This window comes from Girardinichthys multiradiatus, chromosome 9, assembly GCF_021462225.1.
Source record: "Girardinichthys multiradiatus isolate DD_20200921_A chromosome 9, DD_fGirMul_XY1, whole genome shotgun sequence".
Classification (NCBI taxonomy): Eukaryota; Metazoa; Chordata; class Actinopteri; order Cyprinodontiformes; family Goodeidae; genus Girardinichthys; species Girardinichthys multiradiatus.
This window is the reverse complement of record NC_061802.1, coordinates 24,782,924-24,808,432: the sequence shown is the minus strand read 5'-3', so window position 1 is coordinate 24,808,432 and position 25,509 is coordinate 24,782,924. Positions and strand designations below refer to the sequence as shown.

At 41.7% G+C, this 25,509-nt stretch overlaps 1 protein-coding gene across 1 annotated transcript in view; it reads right to left on the bottom strand.

Annotated features, from left to right (window-relative positions):
- Positions 1 to 25,509, bottom strand: part of obscna (obscurin, cytoskeletal calmodulin and titin-interacting RhoGEF a) — a 65,107-nt gene that overhangs the window by 29,301 nt on the left and 10,297 nt on the right. Inside the window, exons 13-39 of the mRNA XM_047374971.1 lie at positions 24,992 to 25,258; positions 21,686 to 21,958; positions 21,328 to 21,591; positions 20,966 to 21,232; positions 20,412 to 20,678; positions 20,045 to 20,314; positions 19,669 to 19,935; positions 17,861 to 18,136; positions 17,428 to 17,694; positions 15,035 to 15,301; positions 14,378 to 14,644; positions 14,028 to 14,294; positions 13,665 to 13,931; positions 13,035 to 13,301; positions 11,889 to 12,155; positions 11,037 to 11,306; positions 7,175 to 7,453; positions 6,832 to 7,089; positions 6,431 to 6,697; positions 5,972 to 6,238; positions 5,607 to 5,873; positions 5,226 to 5,483; positions 4,680 to 4,946; positions 4,304 to 4,570; positions 3,848 to 4,114; positions 2,277 to 2,543; positions 92 to 2,197 (exon numbers count right to left, since the gene is read on the bottom strand). Coding sequence (XP_047230927.1) covers positions 92 to 2,197; positions 2,277 to 2,543; positions 3,848 to 4,114; positions 4,304 to 4,570; positions 4,680 to 4,946; positions 5,226 to 5,483; positions 5,607 to 5,873; positions 5,972 to 6,238; positions 6,431 to 6,697; positions 6,832 to 7,089; positions 7,175 to 7,453; positions 11,037 to 11,306; positions 11,889 to 12,155; positions 13,035 to 13,301; positions 13,665 to 13,931; positions 14,028 to 14,294; positions 14,378 to 14,644; positions 15,035 to 15,301; positions 17,428 to 17,694; positions 17,861 to 18,136; positions 19,669 to 19,935; positions 20,045 to 20,314; positions 20,412 to 20,678; positions 20,966 to 21,232; positions 21,328 to 21,591; positions 21,686 to 21,958; positions 24,992 to 25,258 — 9,060 coding nt within the window. The remainder of the gene's footprint in view (positions 1 to 91; positions 2,198 to 2,276; positions 2,544 to 3,847; positions 4,115 to 4,303; positions 4,571 to 4,679; positions 4,947 to 5,225; positions 5,484 to 5,606; positions 5,874 to 5,971; positions 6,239 to 6,430; positions 6,698 to 6,831; positions 7,090 to 7,174; positions 7,454 to 11,036; positions 11,307 to 11,888; positions 12,156 to 13,034; positions 13,302 to 13,664; positions 13,932 to 14,027; positions 14,295 to 14,377; positions 14,645 to 15,034; positions 15,302 to 17,427; positions 17,695 to 17,860; positions 18,137 to 19,668; positions 19,936 to 20,044; positions 20,315 to 20,411; positions 20,679 to 20,965; positions 21,233 to 21,327; positions 21,592 to 21,685; positions 21,959 to 24,991; positions 25,259 to 25,509) is intronic.

Here is a 25,509-nt window from a genome sequence, read left to right as displayed (position 1 = left end):
CATATATAATTTTTTTATTCACTTTGGAATTACATGGCTTAGCAATATCCCTGGTTTGTGTTTACAATTAAAAAGCAAATGTGTTACTTACAGGAGCTAACAGCAAGGAGTGAAGACCTTCTTCTCTCTTGCAGGCATGTCTGATTGTCCTGTTCTGTCAGGATGTAGGCATCCCATAGAGAAACACTCACACTTTCTACATAATTTTTATCATCTGTACATGGAGCTGGCTGTGCTTGACACTGAATTAGATTTTGAGTCTGTGTCATGTCCTGGGCTTCAGGCTTTTGTGGAGCAAGCTGCAAAGGAGTTATGGCTGCAAGTGGTGGGTGTATAGGCTTCTGGGCTGCAAGAACAGGTTTCACTACAGTTATGTTTCCATTGTAAGAGGTCACACCAAACCTATTCACCGCTTCACAAGTATAAATTCCACTGTCGCTGTTGTGCAAGTATTTAACCACAAGTCTGCATTCTCCATTTTCTGCAGTTTCAATCCTGCATCGAGGATCATTTATAAGTTGTTGGCCATTTTTCAGCCAGCGCACAGTGCTGGGTCTTCCATCCACAACACATTTCAACATAAGTGTACCCTGAAGATCTGCATTCTGGTTCTTGAACACCTCTTTGAAGATCGGTCGCATCTCTTTGCGAGCTTTGTAGCCTTTGAATGCAGCCTGGATCTTAACGACTGCCTCTTTCATTTGGGATTCATCCTCTATGTTGATGTCAGTCTGCAGGGGACAAGGTGCTGGTGGTTGTGTCTCCTGGATAAGCAGCTGTCCTGTGTTTCCCACAGTAACAGCAGGTTGGAGGTGGTTAGGAGGAGGCTCAGTTAAGGCCTCTGAAAAAGTTTCTTCTTCGGAAATGTAAAGCAGAGGAATGTCTTCACCCATCTGTATTGGTTGTGTTTTCTCCACTCTTCTCATTGGCTCAACAGCCAGTTTAATTTCCTTATCTAGTCCAGGTTCTTTCTTAATTGCTTTTACTCGTTGTTTTACTGGTTGCTTAAGTTTATCTTCTGTTTCACTATCTGTTGTGATGGACTTGTTTCTTTCCAGTCTTGAAATCTCTTCACCGTCTTTCTTCAATGGCGTTTTTGGCTGTACATCATCTTGATCTGTCTCTGTGTCCCTTGAAATTTGTTTTTCTATTCCTATTTTTACTTTGCTCTTTCTCCTTCCAGGTGGTTTTGGGGAGGCAAAATGAGGGATTTTTTCATCTTCTGTTTCTGGCTCTCCTATTGATTGCTTCTCAAGCTGATTTGCTCTGGGTTTTTGGGTGAATACCTTCTCCACTTGCCCATTTTTTCTCTCTTGATGGTCTTCAAAATCTTTTGGAAAAGTCTTGATTAGTTGAGGAATTGCATCCTGTGTTTGTTTTGAAACAGACTTGACTGGTTGCTCTCCATATGCTACCTTTGGCTTAGATCTCACTGGTGGCTTCAAAGGCTCCTCTTCTGTTTCTCCTACTTCGCTTTTGTTTCCTGAAGGTTTAGCATCTGTGTTGGTTATTTCTTTCCCATTAAGCTTCTCTTGTACATGTTTTTCATCCTCACTGATTCTCCAAATTGTTGTTGCATTTTGAGTTATCTTCTCATTAACTTCATTTGTTTCTTCTGATGATTTTACTTGTTGTCTTAATCTAGTTTCAATTTCACATCCCTTTTCTGTCTCTTTCAGTTCAACCCCTTTGCTGTCCACAAGCCTTTCTGGATGATTTACTTCAAGGCCGTCTTTCACAAAATTTCTTTCATTCCATTCCAGTTGTCTCTTCTCCAATAAATCATTTTCTGTACCCAAAGGTGAAGCTGGCTCTTCAACCCTCCTGCCAAACTTATGATCCTCTGATGGTTCAGCTAGCTTAATCTCTTTCTCTTCACTAATCTCCACTTTTGTTCCATTCTGTGTAACATCAAAGGGTGTTTTTGTAGCCCCTGCATCTTGGACGGCCCTTTGGACTTCATTATTGTCATTCTGCACAGACACCTTCAGGTCGAAAACTCGCTCTGTGCTTTTTTGTAAAGTAGTAATAGATGCTTTCCTGTGAGTCCTCTTTTTGGGCTCTGGGGGAACCGAGTTGGCCTGTGGAAGAAGATCAGGCCTTTCATTCTCTGAAGCAGGAGCTGGTGTAGAGACAGCACTTTTCACCTGCTCCAGTGCTGTTCTAGATTTTGCCTCTGGTGGAACTAGTTCTGGTGCTTTACAGAAGAAAAAAACAGTATTAATATTAAAAGAATCCTCTTGGACTGACAAATTTAAAAATCAAGATGCACACACCTTTGATTCGTACTGTTGCAGATGTTTCTGCATTTCCAACATGACAAGAGTAGCTACCACTATCCTCTGAATTAAGCTCCTTGATGTTAAGCTGCAGGAAATGGCTGTCCTGTTTCATCTCGTACTTCTCGCTGGCTCTCAGAGGCAGATTATCCTTCCTCCATTGTACAGAAACCCCAGGTTTGGATAATTCACAGGACATAGAGGCTGCTCTACCAACCTCAGCCTCTACACTTTTTAATTCTTTGATGAATAATGTAGCAAGCTCTAAGTAGATTGAAAGAAAGCAGATCAAAACATACACATACAGTGTAAGATAACAGAATTAATGCATTTTTAGTTCTGTTTTAATTCTGTTTGCTTCTATTCAGTATTCACTATTATGGAAATTTCTGCCATTCAGAGACCCACACCTATTTATTTCGTTTAAATAACGTTTGGTAAGGTGAAAACGTGTGGCCTTCTTCAGGGTCATTATAAATCACCACACAAGTTGTAAAAAGTACAATCTAGAAAAAATTCAAATAAATTACTCATATGTTCACACATACACCAGCTGACCAATCAGCATACAGGGTGATGGTACTTGCCGACTGGTTTAACCAGTGCCCAGTCAGAATGGCTAAAAACACTTTGCCTTAAAAGGGGACATAACATCCAAGACTTACAACAGCACCTCATTCTCAGAAATGCACAGTAAATTCACACAAACAAAAGCCACACATTGCACCCATAAGAACACTAAGAATATTAGCAGTATGGCAAGAGCATAATTGTCTGGTCCTGTTGTTATTAGGGCATGTATAAAGCGTTTGAGGGTGTGGAGTTCACAGTGTTCAATTTTGTCAGGAAGGGGTATCTTGCCATGACTTCAACGCCTTCTAATTTTTTTTACATATTTATGAATGAAATGACAGGCTAGGAGTAAAATCTAATGCTCTACGAGTGCCCTAAGTGGTTGGATAATTATTAACCTAATTAATCAGACAGTTGTTCAACTGACATCAGTTCAAGCATCCAGCATGCCAAGGTGAGTGAATATTCATCTGAATAGATAGACTATTTCTATAGTGTTGCATGAGATTGAGTAATGTTATGACTGGGTCATTGCTGTCATATCTGAGTAGCATTTGTGTCAACACTGTAGCAGTGGCATATGTGTACAGTATACCTGGCGTTTGAGAGCTGTGTCAATAATTTCTGACACATCAACAAAACATGAAAAACGTGTAAAAAATAAAAAGGGTAAGTGGTCACCACAACTTCTCTGCTTATTGTCCTTTATTTCCATTTCTACTGGGGGGGCCTCCACTGTAAAAATCCACATTCCTATTGAGTTGTTTCTGTTTGAAGCAAAAATTATTCCTCCTGGAGTGCTCATCTTATTAGGTTAGCTTATTAGATCATTATTAGCCAATTTGCTTTAGATTTATCTTGTAACTACATAATGGCAAAATTTATTTTGAGTACCACTAGGTTTAAGAACCATGGATCCAAAGAAACATTTGTGTAACCAACAGATTAAGAAAAGCTTATTTAATGCATAAATCCCCAATGTTAAAATAACACACCTTGAACTGCCACATTTGCAGTACTTTCTGCACTTCCTGCGTGACATGTATAGCTGCCACTGTCCTCAGGTTGGAGGTCTTTGATGTTAAGCTGATAGAGGCCACCATCTTGTTTCATCTCATGTTTCCTGCTGGCTCTCAGCGGCAGTTTGTTTTTCTTCCACAGCACTGAAACCCCAGATTTGGAAAGTTCACAGCGCATGGAGATCATCCCTCCCACCTCAGCGTTCATATTTTGCAACTCTTTCATGAAGAATAATGGAAGTTCTGTAAAAAAAAAAAAATCCCTTTGGTGCCTTTGTTAAGATACAAATTACTTTGTCTAAAGAGTCTAAGAGTTGGTAAATTAAATTCTGCAATCTCCTCCGTACTTAAACATTCAATAAAACATTTTGTTTTCTTTGCTGGCTGTAAATTTAATCATGCTTTAAAATGAAACTTTCTGAGCTAGCAAACCTTTCACAGATACTGTTGCAGTTGTCTCTGCAGGTCCAGCTTGACATGAGTAGCTGCCGCTGTCTTCAGGTTTGACATCATTAATGTGAAGCTGAATGAGGCAGCTTTCCTGCTTCATCTCATACTTCTTGCTGGCTCTTAGTAGCATCTTGTTTTTCTTCCACTGGCCAGAGGCTCCAGGTTTGGACACTTCGCAGCACAAAGACGCTGCTCCACCTTCCTCCACCTCCACATTTACAAGATGTTTCTTGAAGAATGGAGGAAGCTCTGAAAAATTAATATCATGTTATTCTAATACCTACAAGTAGATGAGTTCATAATATCAATCAAAAAATCAGTTTAAAGTTTTTCTAAGTCTTTTCTTGGGTTTCACGACCTTTCACCGTCACAGTTGCAGTGGTCCCTGTAGCTCCAACTTCACATGAGTAGCTGCCGCTGTCTTCAGGTGTGAGATCCTTGATGCAAAGCTGGAGGAAACAGCCATCATGCTTCATCTCATACTTCCTGTTTGCTCTCAGTGGCAGCCTGTTCTTCTTCCAATGTACTACTAGCACAGACTTAGATACCTCACAGCACAGGGAGACTGTACCTCCCTCCTCAATGGTCACATTTTTCAAATTCTCCTTGAAGAACAGCGGGAGCTCTGAGGAAACAAGAAATAGTTGAATGTACATAATCATGCAACTTTAGTACAAAAGGAAAATTCTCAAAGGTCACTAGAATCCAACTTTTGGCTTAAAAGTAAGAACATGCGATTTCGTTCATAAGAAAAGACAAAATAAGGTAAGAAAATATTTATATTTGTGTTATATAAAATAATGAGTTCGAATACATTTCAAAATTACATTTTGATAAGCAATTTTGCATATTTTAGAGCTTGAACACTGCAAAATGCAGCATGCAGTTTTCCAAATTCACAAACCTTTGACAGAGACCGTGGCGCTGGTCTCTGCTCCTCTGACTTGGCAAGTGTAGCAACCACTGTCCTCTGGTTTGACCTCCTTGATGTTAAGCTGTAGGAGGTAGTCCTGCTGCTTCATCTCATACTTCCTATTGGCTCTCAGAAGCACCTTGTTCTTCTTCCACTGAACAGACACTCCAGATTTAGAAACCTCACAGAAAAGTGAAGCAGTATCTCCTTCATCCACCTTTATGTTCTGCAGATCTTTCTTGAAAAAAGCTGGGAGTTTTGGGAAAGATATGAGAATATTGCAATGATAAAAAATGTTTAATATGACTTAAGTCAGTCCATGTTTATTTTATTTGTTTATTTTCACATTCTCCCTGATGATTGGATTATCACCTTTGACTGTCACATTAGCAGTTGTCTCTGTGCTTCCTGCCTGACATGTGTAGCTGCCACTGTCTTCAGGTTTGAGCTCACTGATGTGGAGCTGGAGTAGGCAGCCATCTTGTTTCATCTCATACTTCCTGCCGGCTCTAAGAGGCAGTCCATTCTTCTTCCACTGTCCAGGTACCCCTGGTTTAGATAGCTCACACTCCAGGAAGGCTGCACCTCCTTCCTCAGCCTCCAAACTTCTTAATTCTTTCTTGAAGAATGGGGGTGTCTCTAAGGGAAGGTTTGAGGGCAAAATGCAATAAAAAGCAAAAACAAATTTTTTTCTCAGTGTTAGTTGACAAACCCGGAACTATTTAAGCTTCACGTACCTCTTACAGACACGGTTGCAGTTGTCTGTGCACTCCCTGCTTGACATGAGTAGCTGCCGGTGTCCTCAGGTTTCAGATCTTTGATATGAAGCTGAACGATGGAGCCTTCTTGCCTGAATTCATACTTCCTGCTGGCTCTCATCGGCAGTTTGTTTTTCTTCCAATGCACAGGAACATTAGGTTTGGAAAGTTCACAGCACAGAGAGATGGTACCTCCTTCCTCACTGTCCATATTTTGCAATTCTTTCAAGAAGAAAACTGGTTGTTCTGTAAAATATAACAAAAAGTTTACAATCTTGCCTATTTCTTTGCAAATATCCAAATGGCTTGGAAACAATCAATTCACAACTACCAAATACTTTAATAAATTATTTTATCTTGCCTAGTAGATTCTCTTCAGTTGACTAGAAACACAATTGTGCATCAAAATTAACTCCAGAGATTTCTGAGATAGCAAACCTTTTACAGATACTGTTGCTGTTGTCTCTGCAGGTCCAGCTTGACATGAGTAGCTGCCGCTGTCCTCAAGCTTGAGCTCCTTGATGTAAAGCTGGAGAAAGCAGCCATCCTGTCTCATCTCATACTTTCTGCTGGCTCTTATAAGCAGCCTGTCCTTTTTCCACTGAATCGGCACTCCTAGTTTAGACAGCTCACAGTAGAGGCAGGCCGAGTCTCCTTCTTCAGCTTCCACACTTTGCAGCTCTTCTTGAAAGAATGGAGGAAGTTCTGGGAATAATACAAAAATGAAAGTTTTGCAAGCATTTCATATAAGAAGGAACCTTTGGTGCAAATGAAGTTAGAAAAAGACCAACAAGTGAAAACAGAATTTCAACCGGTTGACAAGAAAAGCAAATAATTACCTGTTACAGTAAGTTTGGCACTGCACTGCACATCTCCTGTATCACAGGAGTACATGCCAGTATCCTGGGGCTCCACATCATGGATAAGCAGCAGGTTGACTTTACCCTCCTTACGCATCTCATATTTATCTCCACGTCGAAGTGGGATGTGGTTGCGCTTCCAGGTGACCAAGGTGGTGCAGTCAGATGTAGCACAGGACAAGATAGCCGTCTCTCCTTCTATGACCACCGTGTCTTTGGGTTTCTCCTCAAATAAAACTAAAATTTGAAGTTAGTGTCTGATTTAGAAAATATGCAGAAATGTAATCCGGAAGTACACCTTACGCCTCATTTTTCTGCTCACCTTTGGGCTTAGGGACAACAAGCAGTTGTGCAGAGGTCCTCTGTTCCCCAACCACAAATGCTACATTTCCCGTCTCCTCCGGTGTGGTCATGGTGAGGACCAGGCGGTGCTGGCGACCCTGGGAAGTCATCTGGTTCATCTCATTCTTCTGCAGGGGGCTCGAACCAAGCCACCAGACCCCCTCACTCACTTCTGCATGGCTCAGCTCGCACACAAACACAGCGTCCTCTCCCGCTGTCACAGTTAGGTCCTGCAGCTCTTTAACAATCCTGACACGCTCTATGGAGTAAGACAGAGCAACATACAGTACATCTGGCTTTATTGGGAAATTATTGTGTTGTGTTTATAGGAATCACAATTAGAATGATCACTTCTACATTGGATTTCCAGTTCAACTTAAAAGCAAGGTGAAAAAACATACAATAACCTGGTTGTATACGTATGCACTTTACCTAGCAATGGTTTCTCCATAGCTATCAGATTGTGAGATCATCTCCACAGCATTCTCAGGTGACCCCACAGATTTTCTGTCTAGTTCTGGGCAGTGGCTAGGCCATTTTCGTCTGGTGAAGCCATTATTTTGTTGTTTTGTATGTTTGAACTCATTGTGCTGCTGAAAAAATTAAATACCTCTCCGTCTTAATTTCTCTGAACAACACCTGAAGGTTTTGGTTTACAACTGACTGTTTTTTAAAACAGGTTATAACTTTATCCACCTTGACAAAAGCCCCAACCCCATCTGAAGAAAAGCAACCCCAAATCATGATGCTGCCGACATTGTGCTTCACTGTGGGTGTGGTGTTTCATCGCCCCACATTGGTGTTCAGTGTTGTTTTTGCCAAAAGCATATCTCTTGGAATCAGGGCACTAAGTTGAAGTTTGATTTCAGATCAGAACATATTCAGCCACAAGGTTCTGGGTGATTTTAGCCAGGACTGGATGCTTTCTTTGGAAGAAAATGCTTCGGTTTATCAAGCCTACTCCTCAGTCCAGAAAAATGAAGAGTAAATGACATTTTTGTCCACAATTTACTGCAGCTTCATCAGTTACTGTCAGCCTCTTGTCATCCTCCCTGACAAGTTTCTTGGCTTTACTTCAATAATGCAAAATAAACGAATATCAAGGACATCTAAAAATTACATGTGGCTAATTAGATTTGCTATAACTCATGAAGAGTGTGTACCATAGACGGCCGAATGCTGTTGGTGGATCAAGTAATGCTTCAACAAAGCACATTTTATTTTTGTATTTTATATATTTTCTTCTTAATAGACTTGGTTGTACTCGTACTTGTGGTCTTCCGCTTATCCGGGACCGGGACGTGGGGGCAGCAGACTCAGCAGAGACAGCCACACATCCCTCTCCCTAGACACCTCCTCCCGCTCCTCCGGGGGGAGCTCAAGGCGTTCCCAGGCCAGCCGAGAGACATAGTCCCTCCAGCGTGTCCTGGGCCGTCCCCTGGGCCTCCTCCCGGTAGGATGTGCCTGGGACACCTCCCGAGGAAGGCGTCCAGGAGGCATCCGGTATAGATGCCCGAGCCACCTCAACTGACTCCTCTCAATGTGGAGGAGCAGCGGCTCTACTCCGAGCCCTTCCCGGATGGCCGAGCTCCTCACCCTATGTCTAAGGGAGTGCCCGGCCACCCTACGGAGGAAGCTCATTTCAGCCGCTTGTATCCAGGATCTCGTTCTTTCGGTCATGACCCAAAGTTCATGGCCATAGGTGAAGGTAGGAACATAGACCAACCGGTAAATCGAGAGCTTCGCTTTTCGGCTCAGCTCTCTCTTCACCACAACAGACCGGCACAGCGCCCCCATTACTGTGGCAGCCGCATCGATCCGTCTGTCGATCTCCCGCTCCATTCTTCCCTCACTCGTGAACAAGACCCCAAGATACTTGAACTCCTCCACTTGAGGCAGGAACTCCATTCCAACCTGAAGAGGACAAGCCACCCTTTTCCGGTCGAGAACCATGGCCTCGGACTTGGTGGAGCTGAACTTCATCCCAGCCGCTTCACACTCCACTGCAAACCACCCCAACGCATGCTGTAGGTCTTAGCTATAGGGGGCCAGCAGGACCACGTCATCTGCAAAAAGAAGAGACGAAATTCGCTGGTCCTCCAAACCAGACCCCCTCCGGCCCTTGGCTGCATCTAAAAATATCCATAAAAGTTATGAACAGGACCGGTGACAAAGGGCAGCCCTGCTGGAGTCCAACATGCACCGGGAACAGGTTCGACTTAGTGCCGGCAATGCGGACCAAACTCCTGCTCCGCTTGTACAGAGATCGGATGGCCCCTAGTAAAGGGCCCCCGATTCCATACTCCCGGAACACCCCCCACAGGGAATCACGAGGGACACAGTCGAATGCTTTCTCCAGGTCCACAAAACACATGTGAACCGGTTGGGCAAACTCCCATGAACCCTCAAGTACCCTGTAGAGGGTATAGAGCTGGTCCTGTGTTCCACGGCTGGGACGAAAACCACACTGTTCCTCCTGAAGCCGAGGTTCGACTATTGGCCGGACTCTCCTCTCCAATACCCTGGCGTAGGCCTTACCAGGGAGGCTGAGGAGTGTGATCCCCTTGTAGTTGGAACACACCCTCCGGTCACCCTTCTTATGAAGGGGGACCACCATCCCAGTCTGCTAGTCCAACGGCATTGTCTCCGACCGCCACGCAATGTTGAAGAGGCGTGTCAACCATGACAACCCCACAACATCCAGAGAAGGGGGATGTTATGAAGGGGGACCACCACCCCAGTCTGCCAGTCCAACGGCATTGTCTCCGACTGCCACGCAATGTTGAAGAGGCGTGTCAACCATGACCACCTCACAACATCCAGAGATTTGAGGTACTCAGGGCGGATCTTATCCGCCCCCGAAACCCTGCCACCGTGGAGCTTTTTAACCACCTCGGTGACTTCAGCCTGGGTGATGAAAGAGTCCAAATCCTGAGTCCCCAGCCTCTGTTTCCACCAGGGAATGCGTGATGGCAAGATTGAGGAGATCCTCGAAGTACTCCTTCCACTGCCCGATAATGTCCCCAGTCGAGGTCAGCAGCCCCCCACCCCCACTGTAAATAGTGTTGGCGAAGCACTGCTTCCCCCTCCTGAGGCCCCGGACGGTTTGCCAGAATTGCTTCGAGGCCAACCGGTAGTCCTTCTCCATGGCCTCACCGAACTCCTCCCAGGCCCGAGTTTTTGCCTCTGCCACCGCCCCCGGGCCGCGGCATGCTTGGCCCCACGGTACCCGTCAGCCGCCTCAGGAGTCCTGCAAGCCAACCACAGCCAATTGGACTCCTTCTTCAGCTTGACATCGTCCCTTATTGCCAGTGTCCACCAACGGGTTCTGGGATTGCCGCCGCGACAGGCACCGCAGACCTTACGGCCCCAGGTACTGGCAGCAGCATCGACAATAGGTGCGGAGAACATGGCCCACTTGGACTCTATGTCTCCAACATCCTCCGGAATCTGGTCAAAGCTCTCCCGGAGGTGAGAGTTGAATACATCCCTGGACGAGGGCTCCGTCAGACGTTCCCAGCAGACCCTCACTATGCGCTTGGGCCTGCCAAGTCTGTCCAGCTTTCTACTCCTTGAGCGGATCCAACTCACCACCAGGTGATGATCCGTGGACAGCTCAGCCGTTCTCTGAACCCAAGTGTCCAAAACATGCGGCTGAAGGTCTGATGATACGACAACAAAGTTGATGATTGACCTCCTGCCTAGGGTGTCCTGGTGCCAAGTGCACTTATTCAGTGCACTAGACTTGGTTGTTTTTAAGCTAAAATGTCAAGGATGTTTGTCATATCAAAAGATGTAGTTTGAAAACATTAGATGAGATTCTACTGTAGAAATTCACCTACCCCTGACAATCAGTTTGGCAGTGGTCTTCTTGCCTCTGGTGATGCAGCAGTACTCTCCAGCATCCGCCAGTTGCAATTTCTTAATCTCCAGAGTGTGCAAGGGGCCTTTTTTCTTCACTACGTAATGCGCTCCGTCTTCTACCACGTTGCTGTCTTTCTTCCAAGTGACAGGAACATTAGCACTAGAAACCTCGCAGGACATCAGCACAGACTTCCCCTCCGTAACCACTTGGCTCTCTAGTTCCTTCTCAAAGTATACAGATGCTGCAGCTGGTAAACACAAAAATAAAAAAATACATTAAACATCTCAATGTACACCCAGAGCAAAAACACAAACATGTAAGATTTTTGTTCAGTGAAGCACACAGTTTGGTGGTAGATCATTATCCAGTGTATTTGTTCATTAGTTGGTCAAAAGTCACTGCACTCACCTAAACCTACATATTATCTTCTTAATTTTCTTTGTAGTACTGCTGGTAAAAAGTAAGTAGATAGAATTAAGTATTCAGCCCTGGGATGTGGCAAATAAAGCAGTAAATAAAGTCTGGTTAAGCCTAATTATATGATCATTTTCAGCTTCTCATGTGTCTTATTTAAATATATGATTACCTCTCCAAATATCAGTGATTTGTTTGTTTATTAAACAATAGATCCTGTACTTAATTTAGAGCGTTGTAGGTCAGAGTGGATGCTGAGTAAATAAAACATGTAGTTGTGATTTAATTTTTTCATCAATTTTACAGTGAGCTCAGTCCAATAAAAATAATAAAATAATTCAAAAATGTTTTATCTCCACCTTAAAAGGATGAAAAGATTGACGCCTACAGATTGTAAATATAGTTTTTCCCTCACCTCTCACATTCACTTCAGCTGTTGTCTTCTGACCCCCGAAGACGCAGCTGTATTCTCCAACATCCTCTGGTTGTATGTTTTTGATGGTCATCTCTGCTATCTTCCCTTTCTGTGTCATTTGGAATCTCCCTCTGTGGCAGAGCTGGTCCTCCCCTTTCCACCACTGCACGGGGACTCCGGCCCGGGACAGCTCACAGCGCAGACACACATTCCCTCCCTCAGGGGCCTCCTGGTTCTTCAGGCCCATTTTAAATGTTAGAGGGATGGCTGAGGAAACATAAATCTGAATTTACACACATACTGCAGAATTTTATTGTGATCAATACATTTTTACCTATTAAAACTTCAAGAAAATATAGATTAGATTATGTTTAGGATGGGCAATACAATATTTTTGGCTAACTCTGAAATACAATAGAACTGCGACTGAATAATGCCAGAGTGGCCTATACTGCATTATAAAATGCCTGGCTATGTATGCATTAATTTGTCCTAGAATAAGTCCTTACTTTATTCAAGACAAACAATATATTTCTCATATTGCACGTCAATTCTTTTTTTATCTTGTCTCTTCTGAAATGCTACAGTAAGCATGTGTCTCTAGGGTTACTCTCAAATAGCCACAAGTTGGTGCTCTGAATGGTCAAATTGGTGAAGCATTGCACATGATTTTGGGGCATTGTCTTCTGTGGAAACAAATGCAACCTTTGGTGTAATATTTGGGCTTTATAGGGTAGTTTCAGTTCTCAGGTTCTGCAATATTTAGATGTGGCGAGTGGAAGTATAATTAATTATCAAAGTACTATTTAATATCACTAATTGACATATTCATTAACATTAATTATTATCATTGTATTATTAATGTACCCTAAGGAAACATATTTTATATAAAAACACTGAAACATAATCACTAGATCCTACAATCCGACAGCTGATCTGCAACATGAACTTAAGAGTTTAAGCTGCAATTTAGTACAGGAGCAGAATAGTATCATTATTGGTTAACTTTTGTAATTAATGTTTGAAATATGCCATTTTTGAAGATTTTTTAAAGATTTTTATCAAGCTTAAGATAATTTTTTTGACATTTGACAGCAGGGAAGTTGTCCCACCTGATGACATTTATAATTTTGTGAGTACCCTTACGAGTAATTGTGACATGTGCTGTGGTCTTGACGTCTCCACAGATACAACTGTAGAGTCCACTGTCCTCCAGTTGGGCGTTTTTAATGGTCAGCTCCATGATGCTGTTACGATTTTTTATCTGGTACTTGAAATCACTCTTCAGCAGCTCTTTCCCTTTCATCCAGTCCACAGAGAGGCCAGGCTTTGACACCTCGCAGTTCAGCGTCAGGCTGTTTTCTTCCTCCAGCTGCTGGTTCCTTAGCTTTGTTTTGAATGTGACAGGCGGAGCTGGAATATGAAGAAATAATTTCTGTTTATTATTTTTTTTTTATTTGCTTTGGACTTTTATTTTATCCTAACCCAGAAAATAATTCCAACAGTATTAAAATCGGCACATACTTCTGTTTATAGCAATGAAAAGTCATTAAGTACACTTATTGCCTTCTATTATAGTATGTACTAGCAACTAAGACTCTTTTCACCCTGGAAAACTGCTTAATTTAAACAATTCTCTTGAAAATACTGTTTTAATTTTAAATAAAAGCAACTGCCAAATGTATATTTCAGGTTTAGAAAGGAAGCAAATTTCATAAAAACAAAACGCTTAAGTATTCTTTAATTGCATTTTCAGTCCATTTTCTTTCCTCTGACCTCTGACTGTGAGTTCAGCAGTCGATTGACTGTCCTCTGTTTTGCAGGTGTATTTGCCAGCATCGCTCTCATCCACGTTGTTGATGATCAGTTTGGTGAGCCCTCTGTCTTGTTTCATCTCATATTTGTAACCGGCTTTCAGGATGACTCTGCCTTTTCTCCAGTCGACAGGAGCTCCAGGTTTGGAGAGCTCACAACAGAAAGCAGCACTGTCTCCTTCCTTTACCTCCAAATTCTCAACTTCTTTCTTGAATGTTACAGGAAGAGCTGAAAAATAAAATTTTTAACAGGTTATCTGTAATGATAGATATGTTTTAATGCTTTTAACTATCTTACTTTGCAGGAAATAAACATAAAGCTTACCTCTAACTTTGATGTCAGCTGAAGTCACAGCACTCCCAGCAGAACAGCTGTATTCTCCTGCATCTGCAAGAGTAACATTTCTAATCAGCATCTCAGCCACTCGGCCCTCTTGCTTTATCTGGTATTTTTCTCCATCCTTCAGTAGTTGAGCATCTTTCCTCCACTCTACTGCCTTTCCAGGTTTGGAAAGCTCACAGCGTAATGCCAAGCAACCATCCTCCACTGCCTCCTGGTTCTTAAGTTTCTGCTTGAAAGTTACTGGAATTGCTGAGGAATAAAAATGTAGAAATATTCTGTCATTCTCAATGCACAACAAGATTTCTTTTTCTGATGGTTGTTGTGTGTCTCACCAGTAATTGCAACACTTGCTGTAGTTTTAACGTCATCACAAATACAACTGTAAGAACCGCTGTCCTCGGGGAGGCTTTTCCTAATGAGAAGTTCTAGCCTGGAGCCACTTTGCCTGATCTGGTATTTCTCCCCACTGTTCAGCTCAATGTCCTCCTTCTTCCATTGTACCAGGAAGCCTGGTTTGGAGAGCTCACAACAGAGTGCCACTCCATTACCCTCCTGTACTTGAATATTCTTCAGATCCTGGATGAATTTAATGGGTCTCTCTAGAATAAAGAATAAGAAATCAGATTGTGACTCCTTATTGCCAGCCCTCTTCATCATACTTATTTCAATTATGTTCTTCAGCTTATTTCAGCTTGTTTAAACTGTTCTATTATCACCACAAAATCAGACAAAAATGCTAAAACAAAATAGAAAATGCTTTTTATTTTTATTTGTCAAAACTGTATAGCCCAGTTAGATTATCCACAAATCAATCTAGTGTATCATCCCATTGTATTCTTCTCATTATTCATCAGTTGCCTGTTTGCCACCGATATCTATTTCATAAATTCATCTTCATTTCAAGTTTCCTTTCATGTCAGCGTATCACATAACTAATAAACTCTAGCTTTTCCCAGAGGAAGATTTAAATGACATGAAGCTTTACACACCATTCACTGTGATCTGAGCTGTTGTTCTCTCTTTCCCACATATACAAGTGTAATCTCCAGAGTCCTCCACAGTGACGTCACTGATCTTCATTTCCACCTGCAGATCTTTCTTCCTCATCTGATACTTGTCTCCATTCTTGAGCAGCTCTCCTCCTTTCCTCCACTGCACTGAAGGAGCGGGCTTGTTGAGTTCACAGAGCAGAGCCACAGCGTTGCCCTCAGTGACCTCCTGGTTAACTAACGGCAACTTGAAACTTGGAGGGAGATCTGTCAATAACAACAAACAAAATAGTCATTTTTTGGTCATGGTACTGGATTTCAGACAGGATAAAACAGATGGCAGTAATGACAGAGAATGGTTTATGTCTTGGATGAAAAAGTAGTTGTCCTCACATGAAGTGTCATGCTCATAATAATCTCTATCTATTTGGGTCATAAGTGGATATTATCCACTTATACCAGATGACATAAAATTATTATAATTCAGGTAGTGAGTCTTTAGCTGGCACCACAGCACAAAAATGAACAACTGTGGATCTCAGAAATGTACACACCCTGTTAAAATCCCTGGTTCTAGTAACAAAAACAAAACCAAGAATGAATAATTTTGAAATGTTTCCACCTTTAATGTTATATTTATGCTTTGCATTTCAGCAGACAAGAAATCTGTTTGGCAAGAAATCTACCAAAAACAAGCTGCAATAAGGGGGTTGCACAAGTGCACAGACCCTTAAACCAAGACAATGTTGAAGAACCTTTTGAATCAATTTCTGCATTCAGTTATCTTTGTTGCACCCTTAACGTAAACTATAGGAAATCTGAATAAAGTTCAGGTATCCTTGAAGGATTTTCCCTGACATTCTATATTATTGAGAGCAAAATGTACCGGAGTCAAATTCCTTGTTTGTTTGTACAAACTTGGCAATAAAGCTGATTCTGACTCTTATTCATTTGCATTCTTTAGCTAAAGTCTTAGTTTGTAGAAGTTGCAAATAGTCAAAAGGATTTTATAATACAAAGGTATCAGTCAGGAGGGAAGACACGCTTGACACAAAAACAACAATGAAACCAGGAGGTGGCAACATAATGCTGCGGGGTTACATCTCTTCAGGTGGAGCTGTTTTTTATTTTGTTTTTTTGTCAGGGTGAATTCAGTCAGTCAGTCATTTTCTACCGCTTATTCCATAGTGGGTCACGGGGGAGCTGGTGCCTATCTCCAGCAGTCTATGGGCAAAAGGCAGAGTACACCCTGGACAGGTCGCCAGTCCATCACAGGGCAACAAACATACAACCATACACACACTCATTCATACACCTAAGGGCAATTTAGAGTGACCAATTAACCTAACAGGCATGTTTTTGGACTGTGGGAGGAAGCCGGAGTACCTGGTGAGAACCCACGCATGCATGGGGAGAACATGCAAACTCCATGCAGAAAGACCCCAGGCTGGAAATTGAACCCAGGACCTTCTTGCTGCAAGGCAACAGTGCTACCAACTGCGCCACCATGCAGCCACCATGAATTCATTTATGAAAAGTTTTAAATTCTGGTCTGTTTTGACTCACAAATGGTGGGTGTTTGCCAGAAAGAAAAATCTTATCAAAAGCTTCTGTGTAGGTTTTTCAGGATCTTAGTGCTGTAATCGATACATTTGATTATAACTGCATTGTTGACAGATTGGAGAAGTAGGATTGTCTGTACTGTGCTAAACTGGCCCAGATCTTCAGAAAACTGAAGCTCCTAAATGGCCAAGTCAAAGTCCAGAACAAAATCTGACAGAAAATCTGTCTTGTCAAGTTAAGATCGCAGTGGACAAGATATGTTCCCAATCTGACAGATTCTAACAATAACTCTAACTGTTTAAATATTTCCAAAGAAAAGTATTGAAGACTGAATGCTAAAACTCAAAAAATAAATTTGTCTAATAATTTAGCATTGTCCCTTTTTATACTTTCTGAAAAACAGGCATTTTTCAACAGGGGTGTTTAATTTTTAAGATCTACTGTGTTTGACATGTAATATCACTTACATGAAAAAACTAAAGGTACTCTAAACACTATTGTTACAAATGATTCAAGGAAACCTCCAAAAAGGAAAATATGGAAAAAGTGAACAGTGCACACAGATCACTGCTACATTAAGCCATGATCGGAATAAATAGGTGGATGAAAGATGTAAAACAAAAATGTTTCTTTTTTTATGGTTTCAAGACATAATGGAGCTCACACTGTGGGAGTGTGATTTTTGTTTTTTATTTTGAGGCTGACCTCTTTGACGTCTGCGCTCAGGTGATTCTGTTGAACACATGATAAATAAATTTCACAGAAAGAAGAACTTAATCTTTGAAAGTGTTCTGGTTCAATTTTAGAAGCCGTGGAGATTTTGGTCTCACCTCGGACTGTGAGCTCAGCAGTAGATTGGCTGTGTTTAGTCTTGCAGGTGTATTTTCCAGCATCGCTCTCATCCACGTTGTTGATGATCAGTTTAGTTAGACAGCCCTCCTGTTTCATTTCATATTTCTCTCCAGACTTCAGGACAACTCTGCCTTTCCTCCACTCTAGAGGAGCTTCAGGTTTGGAGAGCTCGCAGCAGAAAACTCCACAGTCTCCTTCTTTGACTATCAGGCGCTGGAGCTCTCGTTTGAATGTGACAGGAAGTGCTGTAATGGAGTTATAGAAAAAAATGGTGTTTGGCTTCCTCAGTTAAACTTTGCTTTACATTGTAAAGATGAAAAGCAAATATATTGACCTGCGTCTAATTTGCTCTAGTTCATAAAATGTCAAAAAGGTTTTGTGATCATGGTTTGCTGTTATATCCCAACTTACGTTTGACTCTGACTTCCGCTGTGGTTTTCTCTTCTCCAGTGATGCAACTGTACTTCCCAGTGTCATCTGGTTGCACGTTGAAAATAGTCATCAAAACTTTCTTTCCTTCTACCTTTATCTGGTATTTGTCACAGCTTAACTCTTCAGACAGCACCTGACCGTCCTTCAGCCACTGAAGCGGGACTCCTTTCTTTGACAGCTCACAATGTAAGGTCACACTATTCCCCTCTTCCACTTCCTGGCTCTTCAAACTCAATTTAAATGTGGCAGGGACGGCTATTAAAAAAATAAATAATTTATAGAATTTAAGCCAAGCAAAGACAAGGGATAAAAATCAACAATCAACACCTCTAATAAAGTGCTGGGCTGTAGTTTTACAAAACCTCATCACGGGCATAAATGTCAGATTAATTTGGGGCTTTTCATGATGCATTTGAACTGTTGTTTATCCAGGGTGGAATGACTGTGCAACATACAACTATAGAAATCTTTAAAACTAAATATATAGGCTCAAATATATACATACATCCCCAATAATAACTGGATAAATATTAAACCTTGACCACATGCCTTTACTAGCCATCAACAACGTGCTCCTAAAATTTTGGCTAAATATTTGACTGCTATCATTATAACAAGTATAACTCATTTAAATTGTTTGGTGTCCTGTCCCCCAGTCTAGGGAGCCTGGGAACTGACATGAGGAAAAAAAAAAAAATATATATATATATATATATATAGCGTGCGCACGAAATATTAATTTGTTCCTTCGAAATACTAATTAGTTCCCACGAAATACACATTTTTTCCCACAAAGTATTTAGTTGTGACCACAACACAGGTACAACGTGTGCACGAAATACTGGTGCTGGGTGCTCTAACTTTAACGTTACAATACATTGAGGTTTGTGGTTGTAACGTGAGAAAACATGGAAGTTATGCAGCTTTCTTCGCCACTTAATCCCTGACCTGTCTGATGTAGTCTTCCTGATGCGAAATGTTCATTGGTATTACGTGCGTTAATACTCCGTGGGAACAAATTCATAATTCGTGGGAATTAATTAGTTCTTAGTGCGCATGCTAAATAATTTTTTTTTCCATGTCAGTTCCCAGGCACGGCACCCAATCAGATGTAAGTATAGTCCTTAATTTTTCATTAAACCAGAGACAGGGGTGATTCCAGAAGTTTAATATTGTCATGCTTTATTTGTTATAAAACTAGTTTTAGTGTGTGTTTGGCATCATTGTCCTGCTAGAAACACCCAATTGTTCTTTTCAACAATCTAGCTGCTGAGCCGAGGTGAAACACTTTGAGCTAACCTTTCTTTGATAAATATACTTTATATAAATGCATGAACAATGCATAGGCCGTACCAAGAAACCAATCAATTTAAATTAAATTCCTACTTTGCCAAGAGTGGTCTAACATCAAGCCAGAAATGTTTGTTGCATCCTTCTTGATGTTTGCAAAAAGCTTGCTGTTTTCCAGCAACTTGCTAAGCTCCAAATATCCAAATATCAGGAGGAAGTGTATGTAAATATTTGAGCCTCTGTGTATAATTCTGATCTTGTGTGAATTTGACAAAACCTTATTTAAATTTAAACTTGTGCACCCGCTTTTAATTTTCTAAATTCAACTTTATGTTTCGTCATTTCAACCTGTAAAAATATCGATTAAATGCACAATTTAAAGACAAAAACAAACATTGTTTTCATGCAGATGATGAATGTTTGTAAACGTCTGACCAGCACTGAATACCTAGTAAGAAGAAACGTGCTAAAACGGTCTCAAAAAAAAGAACCCATACCGATAACTTTTACAGTGGCCTTAGTCTTCTGCCCTCTGCACACACAGATGTAGACACCGCTGTCTTCTGGCTCAGCATCTCTGATGGTCAGTTCCAGGATGGAGTCCCTCTGCTTTATCTGGTACTTGTCTCCATTCTCCAACAGCTCTCCTCCAAGCCTCCACTCTACTGGGACACCAGCTTTGGAAATCTCACAATGCAGTGTGATGTTGTGTCCTTCCTCCACTTGCTGGTTCTTCAGCTTTTGCTTGAAGGTTACAGGAATGGCTGAAAGGTCAAACAAGTATGTTAAAAGTTTCAATTGAACAATAAAACCAATAATCCAAAATATCAAATGTTGTAGCTAAACCTGAAGAAAGCATTGTGGTTTTATTACCATTCACAGTCAGAGTGGCTGTTGTCTCAATGTCTCCACACATGCAAATGTAGATATCACTGTCTTCAGGGGTCACATCAATGACCCTGAGTTCAATTAGTGTGTCTCTCTGACGGACATGAAACTTTTCTCCGTTTCTGATGTCCCCGTGGCGACTTCTTCTCCACCCTACAGTTTGACCAGGCTTGGAGAGTTCGCAGCGAAATGTAGCGGTGTTGCCCTCCTCAATCAACACATTCCTCAGCTTCTGCTTGAAGGTGACTGGCAGAGCTGAGGAGTCATGTGTAACCATTAGTTAGACTCCAGTATAAAACTCCAGCTTCTTCCATAACACATCATGTCAGCTCATTAGTTACCAAAATCTCACCGGTGATCTTGACCGTGGCAGATGTTATCTGATCAGCGCACACACAGCTGTAGACCCCACTGTCCTCAGGTGCAGGTTTCCATATCAGGAGCTCCATGGTGTTCTCCCTTCTCCTCATCTGGAATTTGATGCCGTTCCTCAGCAGCTCGTGCTCCTTCCTCCACTCTACTGGTATTCCAGGTTTAGAAATTTCACAGCGCAATATCACACTGCTGCCCTCCTCAGCTTGCAGGTTCTTCAGTTGCTGAATGAATGTAATGGGAATTGCTGGAAAAAATAAAGAGCATTTAACAGGCTATAACGAAGCACAGCAAACTTAGTGTGTAGGCTTTTTTTATGCTCGTTTTGTCTGTTTCCAAAACTTTGAGTTGTGGAATAATAATCCAGTTGTGGAATAATAATCTAGTTGTGGAATAATAATCCAGTTGTGGTAAACACTGAAAAACTGAAAACCTAAAATATTCTCGTTACTTCTTGATTTTGATTAAGATCTTAGAATTTGTTCAAAATGCTAGAAATTTTAAAGAAATCTTTCATTTCCATATAAAGCTTACCATGCACATTGAGACTGGCTGTCGTCTGGTGTTGTCTGCACAGGCACGTGTACTCTCCTGTGTCCTCAGGCACAAGTGCTTTGATGGTAAGAGAGACGATGGTCTTCTTCTGTTTCATGACATACTTATCCCCAGACCTAATATTCTCAAAACCTTTCCTCCAATGAAACTGGACTCCAGGTAAAGAGTATTCACAGGTTAAAGTAACAACTTCTCCTTCTTTGGCCTCCACAGCAGTCAGAGGCTTGGTGAACTCTGCTGGTATGGCTAAAGAAGACCGAAACCTTTATATAAACATCTCATAATTCTATAGTAAATAAACAAGACATGGTAACCAAAAATCATAAACTTTATGTTTATACCTTTAACAGTGACAACAGCCATGGTTGTAACAGATCCAGCGCTGCACTCGTACAGTCCAGCATCGCTGTTGCTGACCTCTCGAATAGTCAGACGTGCTTCACAGCCAGAATGACTGGTGAAGTATCTGGAGGAGTGCCACATCAGGCAGCCATCTTTGTACCACAAGATGTGACATGGTTTGGAAGTCGCACAAGACAAAACTAAGCCACCTCCCTCAAAAGCCTCACAATCCTCCAGTGCTTTGATGATGGTGGGACGCCTTTCTGGTAACATGAAGACAAACTGACTTATCATCTCTGACTGAAACGCCAGGTGCAAATAAGTCTTGAAAACTAATAGAAAGTTCAAAGTCCTTACCTCTAACTAGCAGTGAGGCATAGGATCTTTTGTCCCCTGCTACAAACGAAATAGTGCCAGTGTCTTTACGGGCAAGCTGTCTAAATGTGAGGGTGTGGGAGCCTCCTGGTACCATCTGGATCTCATTAAGCTCGTTGGTATAAAGCAGAGTCTCATCCAGATACCACTTGACCCCCAAGTAATCATCGGGACACATTCGACACCTGAATGTTACTGTGTCACCTTCAAGACACTCCACATCCTCTAATTCATCCAAGATTGTCACTTTCTGACCTGAAATATGAAAAGTCAAAGGCACTTGAACACTAAATGGGGTAGTTGTCAGCTTCTGAACCTTTGTCACACTACAAGCACAAACTTCAATGTATTGTATCAGGATTTTATGTGACTCGAGTTCAATAAAAATTTGAAAAGTGTGTTGTGCTTTTACAAAATCTCCAGCTGAGACAGTATATTGTAAAATCACCTGTTGTTGCAATAGCAGCTGCAAGTCTATAGGGGTATTTCTCTACTAGCTTTTCAAATGTAGAGACTGAAAGCAATGACCATTCTTGTATGCAAAATGATTCAAGCTCAGATTGGCTAAAGAATGTTTGTAAAGATCAATTTTCAAGTCTTGCAACAGATTCTGGGAAATTTTAACACATGAGCATGTACTGAACTTCAAATTTCCTGCAAGGTTTTGCCCTGTATTTAGCTTTATCTACCTTCACATCAACTTTAATCGGTTTCTTTGTTCCTACTCAAGAAAAGTGTCCCCACAGCATGATGCTGCCACCACCATGTTTCCTGGTGGAGATGGCGTGCTCAGAGTTCAGTGCAGTGTTATTTTTCTGCCACATGAAGCATTTAGAATGTGGGCCAAAAGTTTGATAAAGTCTTACCAGTTTGCACCTTTTTCCACAATTTTGCCATGTTCTCTAATTGATGTTTTGCAAAAAGCACCTAGAACCCGTTATTTTCTTCATTTCCATTTTGTTATTGCCACTCTTCAGTGAAGGCCAATCTTATGGAATGCTGGACTGTCTAGTCAAAAGATTCTTCACCTGAGCTATGCATCTCTGCAAATCCTAGAAAGTTACTATCTCTGACTAATGATTTAGCCTGTCCAGCCTGCCATTTTAGGTTTGCCTATGCAATTTTGCAGTTGTGCGATTCTCCTTCTTTTTTACGAATGGTAGATTGAACAGTGCTAATCGGTAAGATGGCCAAAGCTTGGAATATTGTTTTATAACCCGGCAATAAACTTCCCCAAAACTTTCTCCTTGACCTGTCTGATGCATTCCTTCGTTTTTATGATGCTGCTTGTTCACTAATGTACTCTGACAAACCTCTGAGGTTATTTGCATACATTTTGTATTGATTTACTAATTACTGTATGTCACTTTTAAATCCAGTTAGTCACACTGAAATTTATTCAAGTACAAGAATAAAGGGGGATAAATACACTGCTCAAAAAATAAAAGGAACACTTAAACAACACAATATAACTCCAAGTAAATCAAACTTCTGTGAAATCAAACTGTCCACTTAGGAAGCAACACTGATTGACAATCAATTTCACAGCTGTTGTCCAAATGAAATAGACAACAAGGGGAAATCTTTGGCGATTAGCAAGACACTCATTAAAGGAGTGGTTCTGCAGGTGGGGACCACAGACCACTTCTCAGTACCTATGCTTTCTGGCTGATGTTTTGCTCACTTTTGAATGTTGGTGGTGCTTTCACACTCGTGGTAGCATGAGACGGACTCTACAACCCACACAAGTGGCTCAGGTAGTGCAGCTCATCCAGGATGGCACATCAATGCGAGCTGTGGCAAGAAGGTTTGCTGTGTCTGTCAGCGTAGTGTCCAGAGCCTGGAGGCGCTACCAGGAGACAGACCAGTACACCAGGAGACGTGGAGGAGACAATAGGAGGGCAACAACCCAGCAGCAGGACAGCTACCTCCGCCTCTGTGTAAGGAGGAACAGGAGGAGCACTGCCAGAGGCCTGCAAAATGACCTCCAGCAGGCCACAAATGTGCATGTGTCTGCACAAACGGTTAGAAACTGACTCCATGAGGATGTTATGAGGGCCCGACATCCACAAATGGGCTTTGTGCTCACAGCCCAACACCATGCAGGACGCTTGGCATTTGCCAGAGAACACCAGGATTGGCAAATTCACCACTGGCGCCCTGTGCTCTTCACAGATGAAAGCAGGTTCACACTGAGCACGTGACAGACGTGACAGAGCCTGGAGACACCGTGGAGAGTGATCTGCTGCCTGCAACATCCTTCAGCATGACCGGTTTGGCAGTGGGTCAATAATGGTGTGGGGTGGCATTTCTTTGGAGGGCCGTACGGCCATCCATGTGCTCGCCAGAGGTAGCCTGACTGCCATTAGGTACCGAGATGAGATCCTCATCATGTCTCGCTCCATCCACCAACGTCACGTTGCACCACAGACTGTCCAGGAGTTGGCGGATGCTTTAGTCCAGGTCTGGGAGGAGATCCCTCAGGAGACCATCCGCTGTCTCATCAGGAGCATGCCCAGGTGTTGTAGGGAGGTCATACAGGCACATGGAGGCCACACACAATACTGAGCCTCATTTTGACTTGTTTTAAGGACATTACATCAAAGTTGGATCAGCCTGTAGTGTGTTTTTCCACTTTAATTTTGTGTGTGACTCCAAATCCAGGCCTCCATTGGTTAATAAATTTGATTTCCATTGATGATTTTTGTGTGATTTTGTTGTCAGCACATTCAACTTTCTACAGAACAAAGTATTCAATGAGAATATTTCATTCATTTAGATCTAGAGTGTGTTCTTTGAGTGTTCCCTTTATTTTTTTGAGCAGTGTAGATATACAAGTCACACTTTCTTCTTTATAAAATATTTTTAAAAGCATGCATTCTTTACACAGTAATGCCCTGCTTTGTGTTGCTCTACCACAGTATTCATTAAACATAGATTGCAGTTTATAATTGTAATGTGACAAAATAAAAAAAGTTAAAAGGGCATGAATATTTTGAGTTTGAATGTGTACTTTTGAGAAACTGCAATCACAAAAGCTAATGCATGGTTTTAGGATAATTTTCAATAAAAGTTTTAATTTTGCCAAAATTTACTAAGCAACAACTTCTTACTATTAAGGTCTTAGTTCAGGTATTGTGGAATTTTCTATTATATTGTGTAGGATGACAGAAACCTTAACAAAAATGCATTTTATGTGGCACAGCATGGGGACTCTTTTGAAAGGAAATAAACACTGATGATAAACAGTGATCCAACCAACCACATAGTCTTTGCACATCGACTCACCCTGCACAGTCACATATGCCCGGCTCTGCATGGTACCAACATCACACACATAAATATCCATGTCTGTTGTCTCCAGACAGGTGATGGTTAGGGATAGAACCACTCCCTTCTGCTTGATGACATACTTCTTCCCGGATCTAAGCTCCACCATGCCCTTTAGCCATGTTACGTGCTTGGCGGGCCGCCTGGTCTCACACTCCAGTGTCACTTTACCGTTTTCTTCTCCTTGGGTGTCTCTTAGCTCTCTTGCAAAAGTGTGCAGAAGTTCTGAAATTTAAAAAAGTAAGTTCACTAAATTTAGTCAAAAATATAGTTTTTTTGTCAATTTAAACAGCATAATGAGTAGAAATTATTTTTTTTAAATCTTGATTTTATTAGGGCAGTATCTTCAGTCGAGATGATTTCACGGCATTGCAGAAACAGAATACCTGGAGCACCTGTTGTAATTTTCAGGATTTAAACCAAGGCAAGAAATGCCAAAATATAAATCTTTAACCCTCTGTTTTTATTCATAGTAA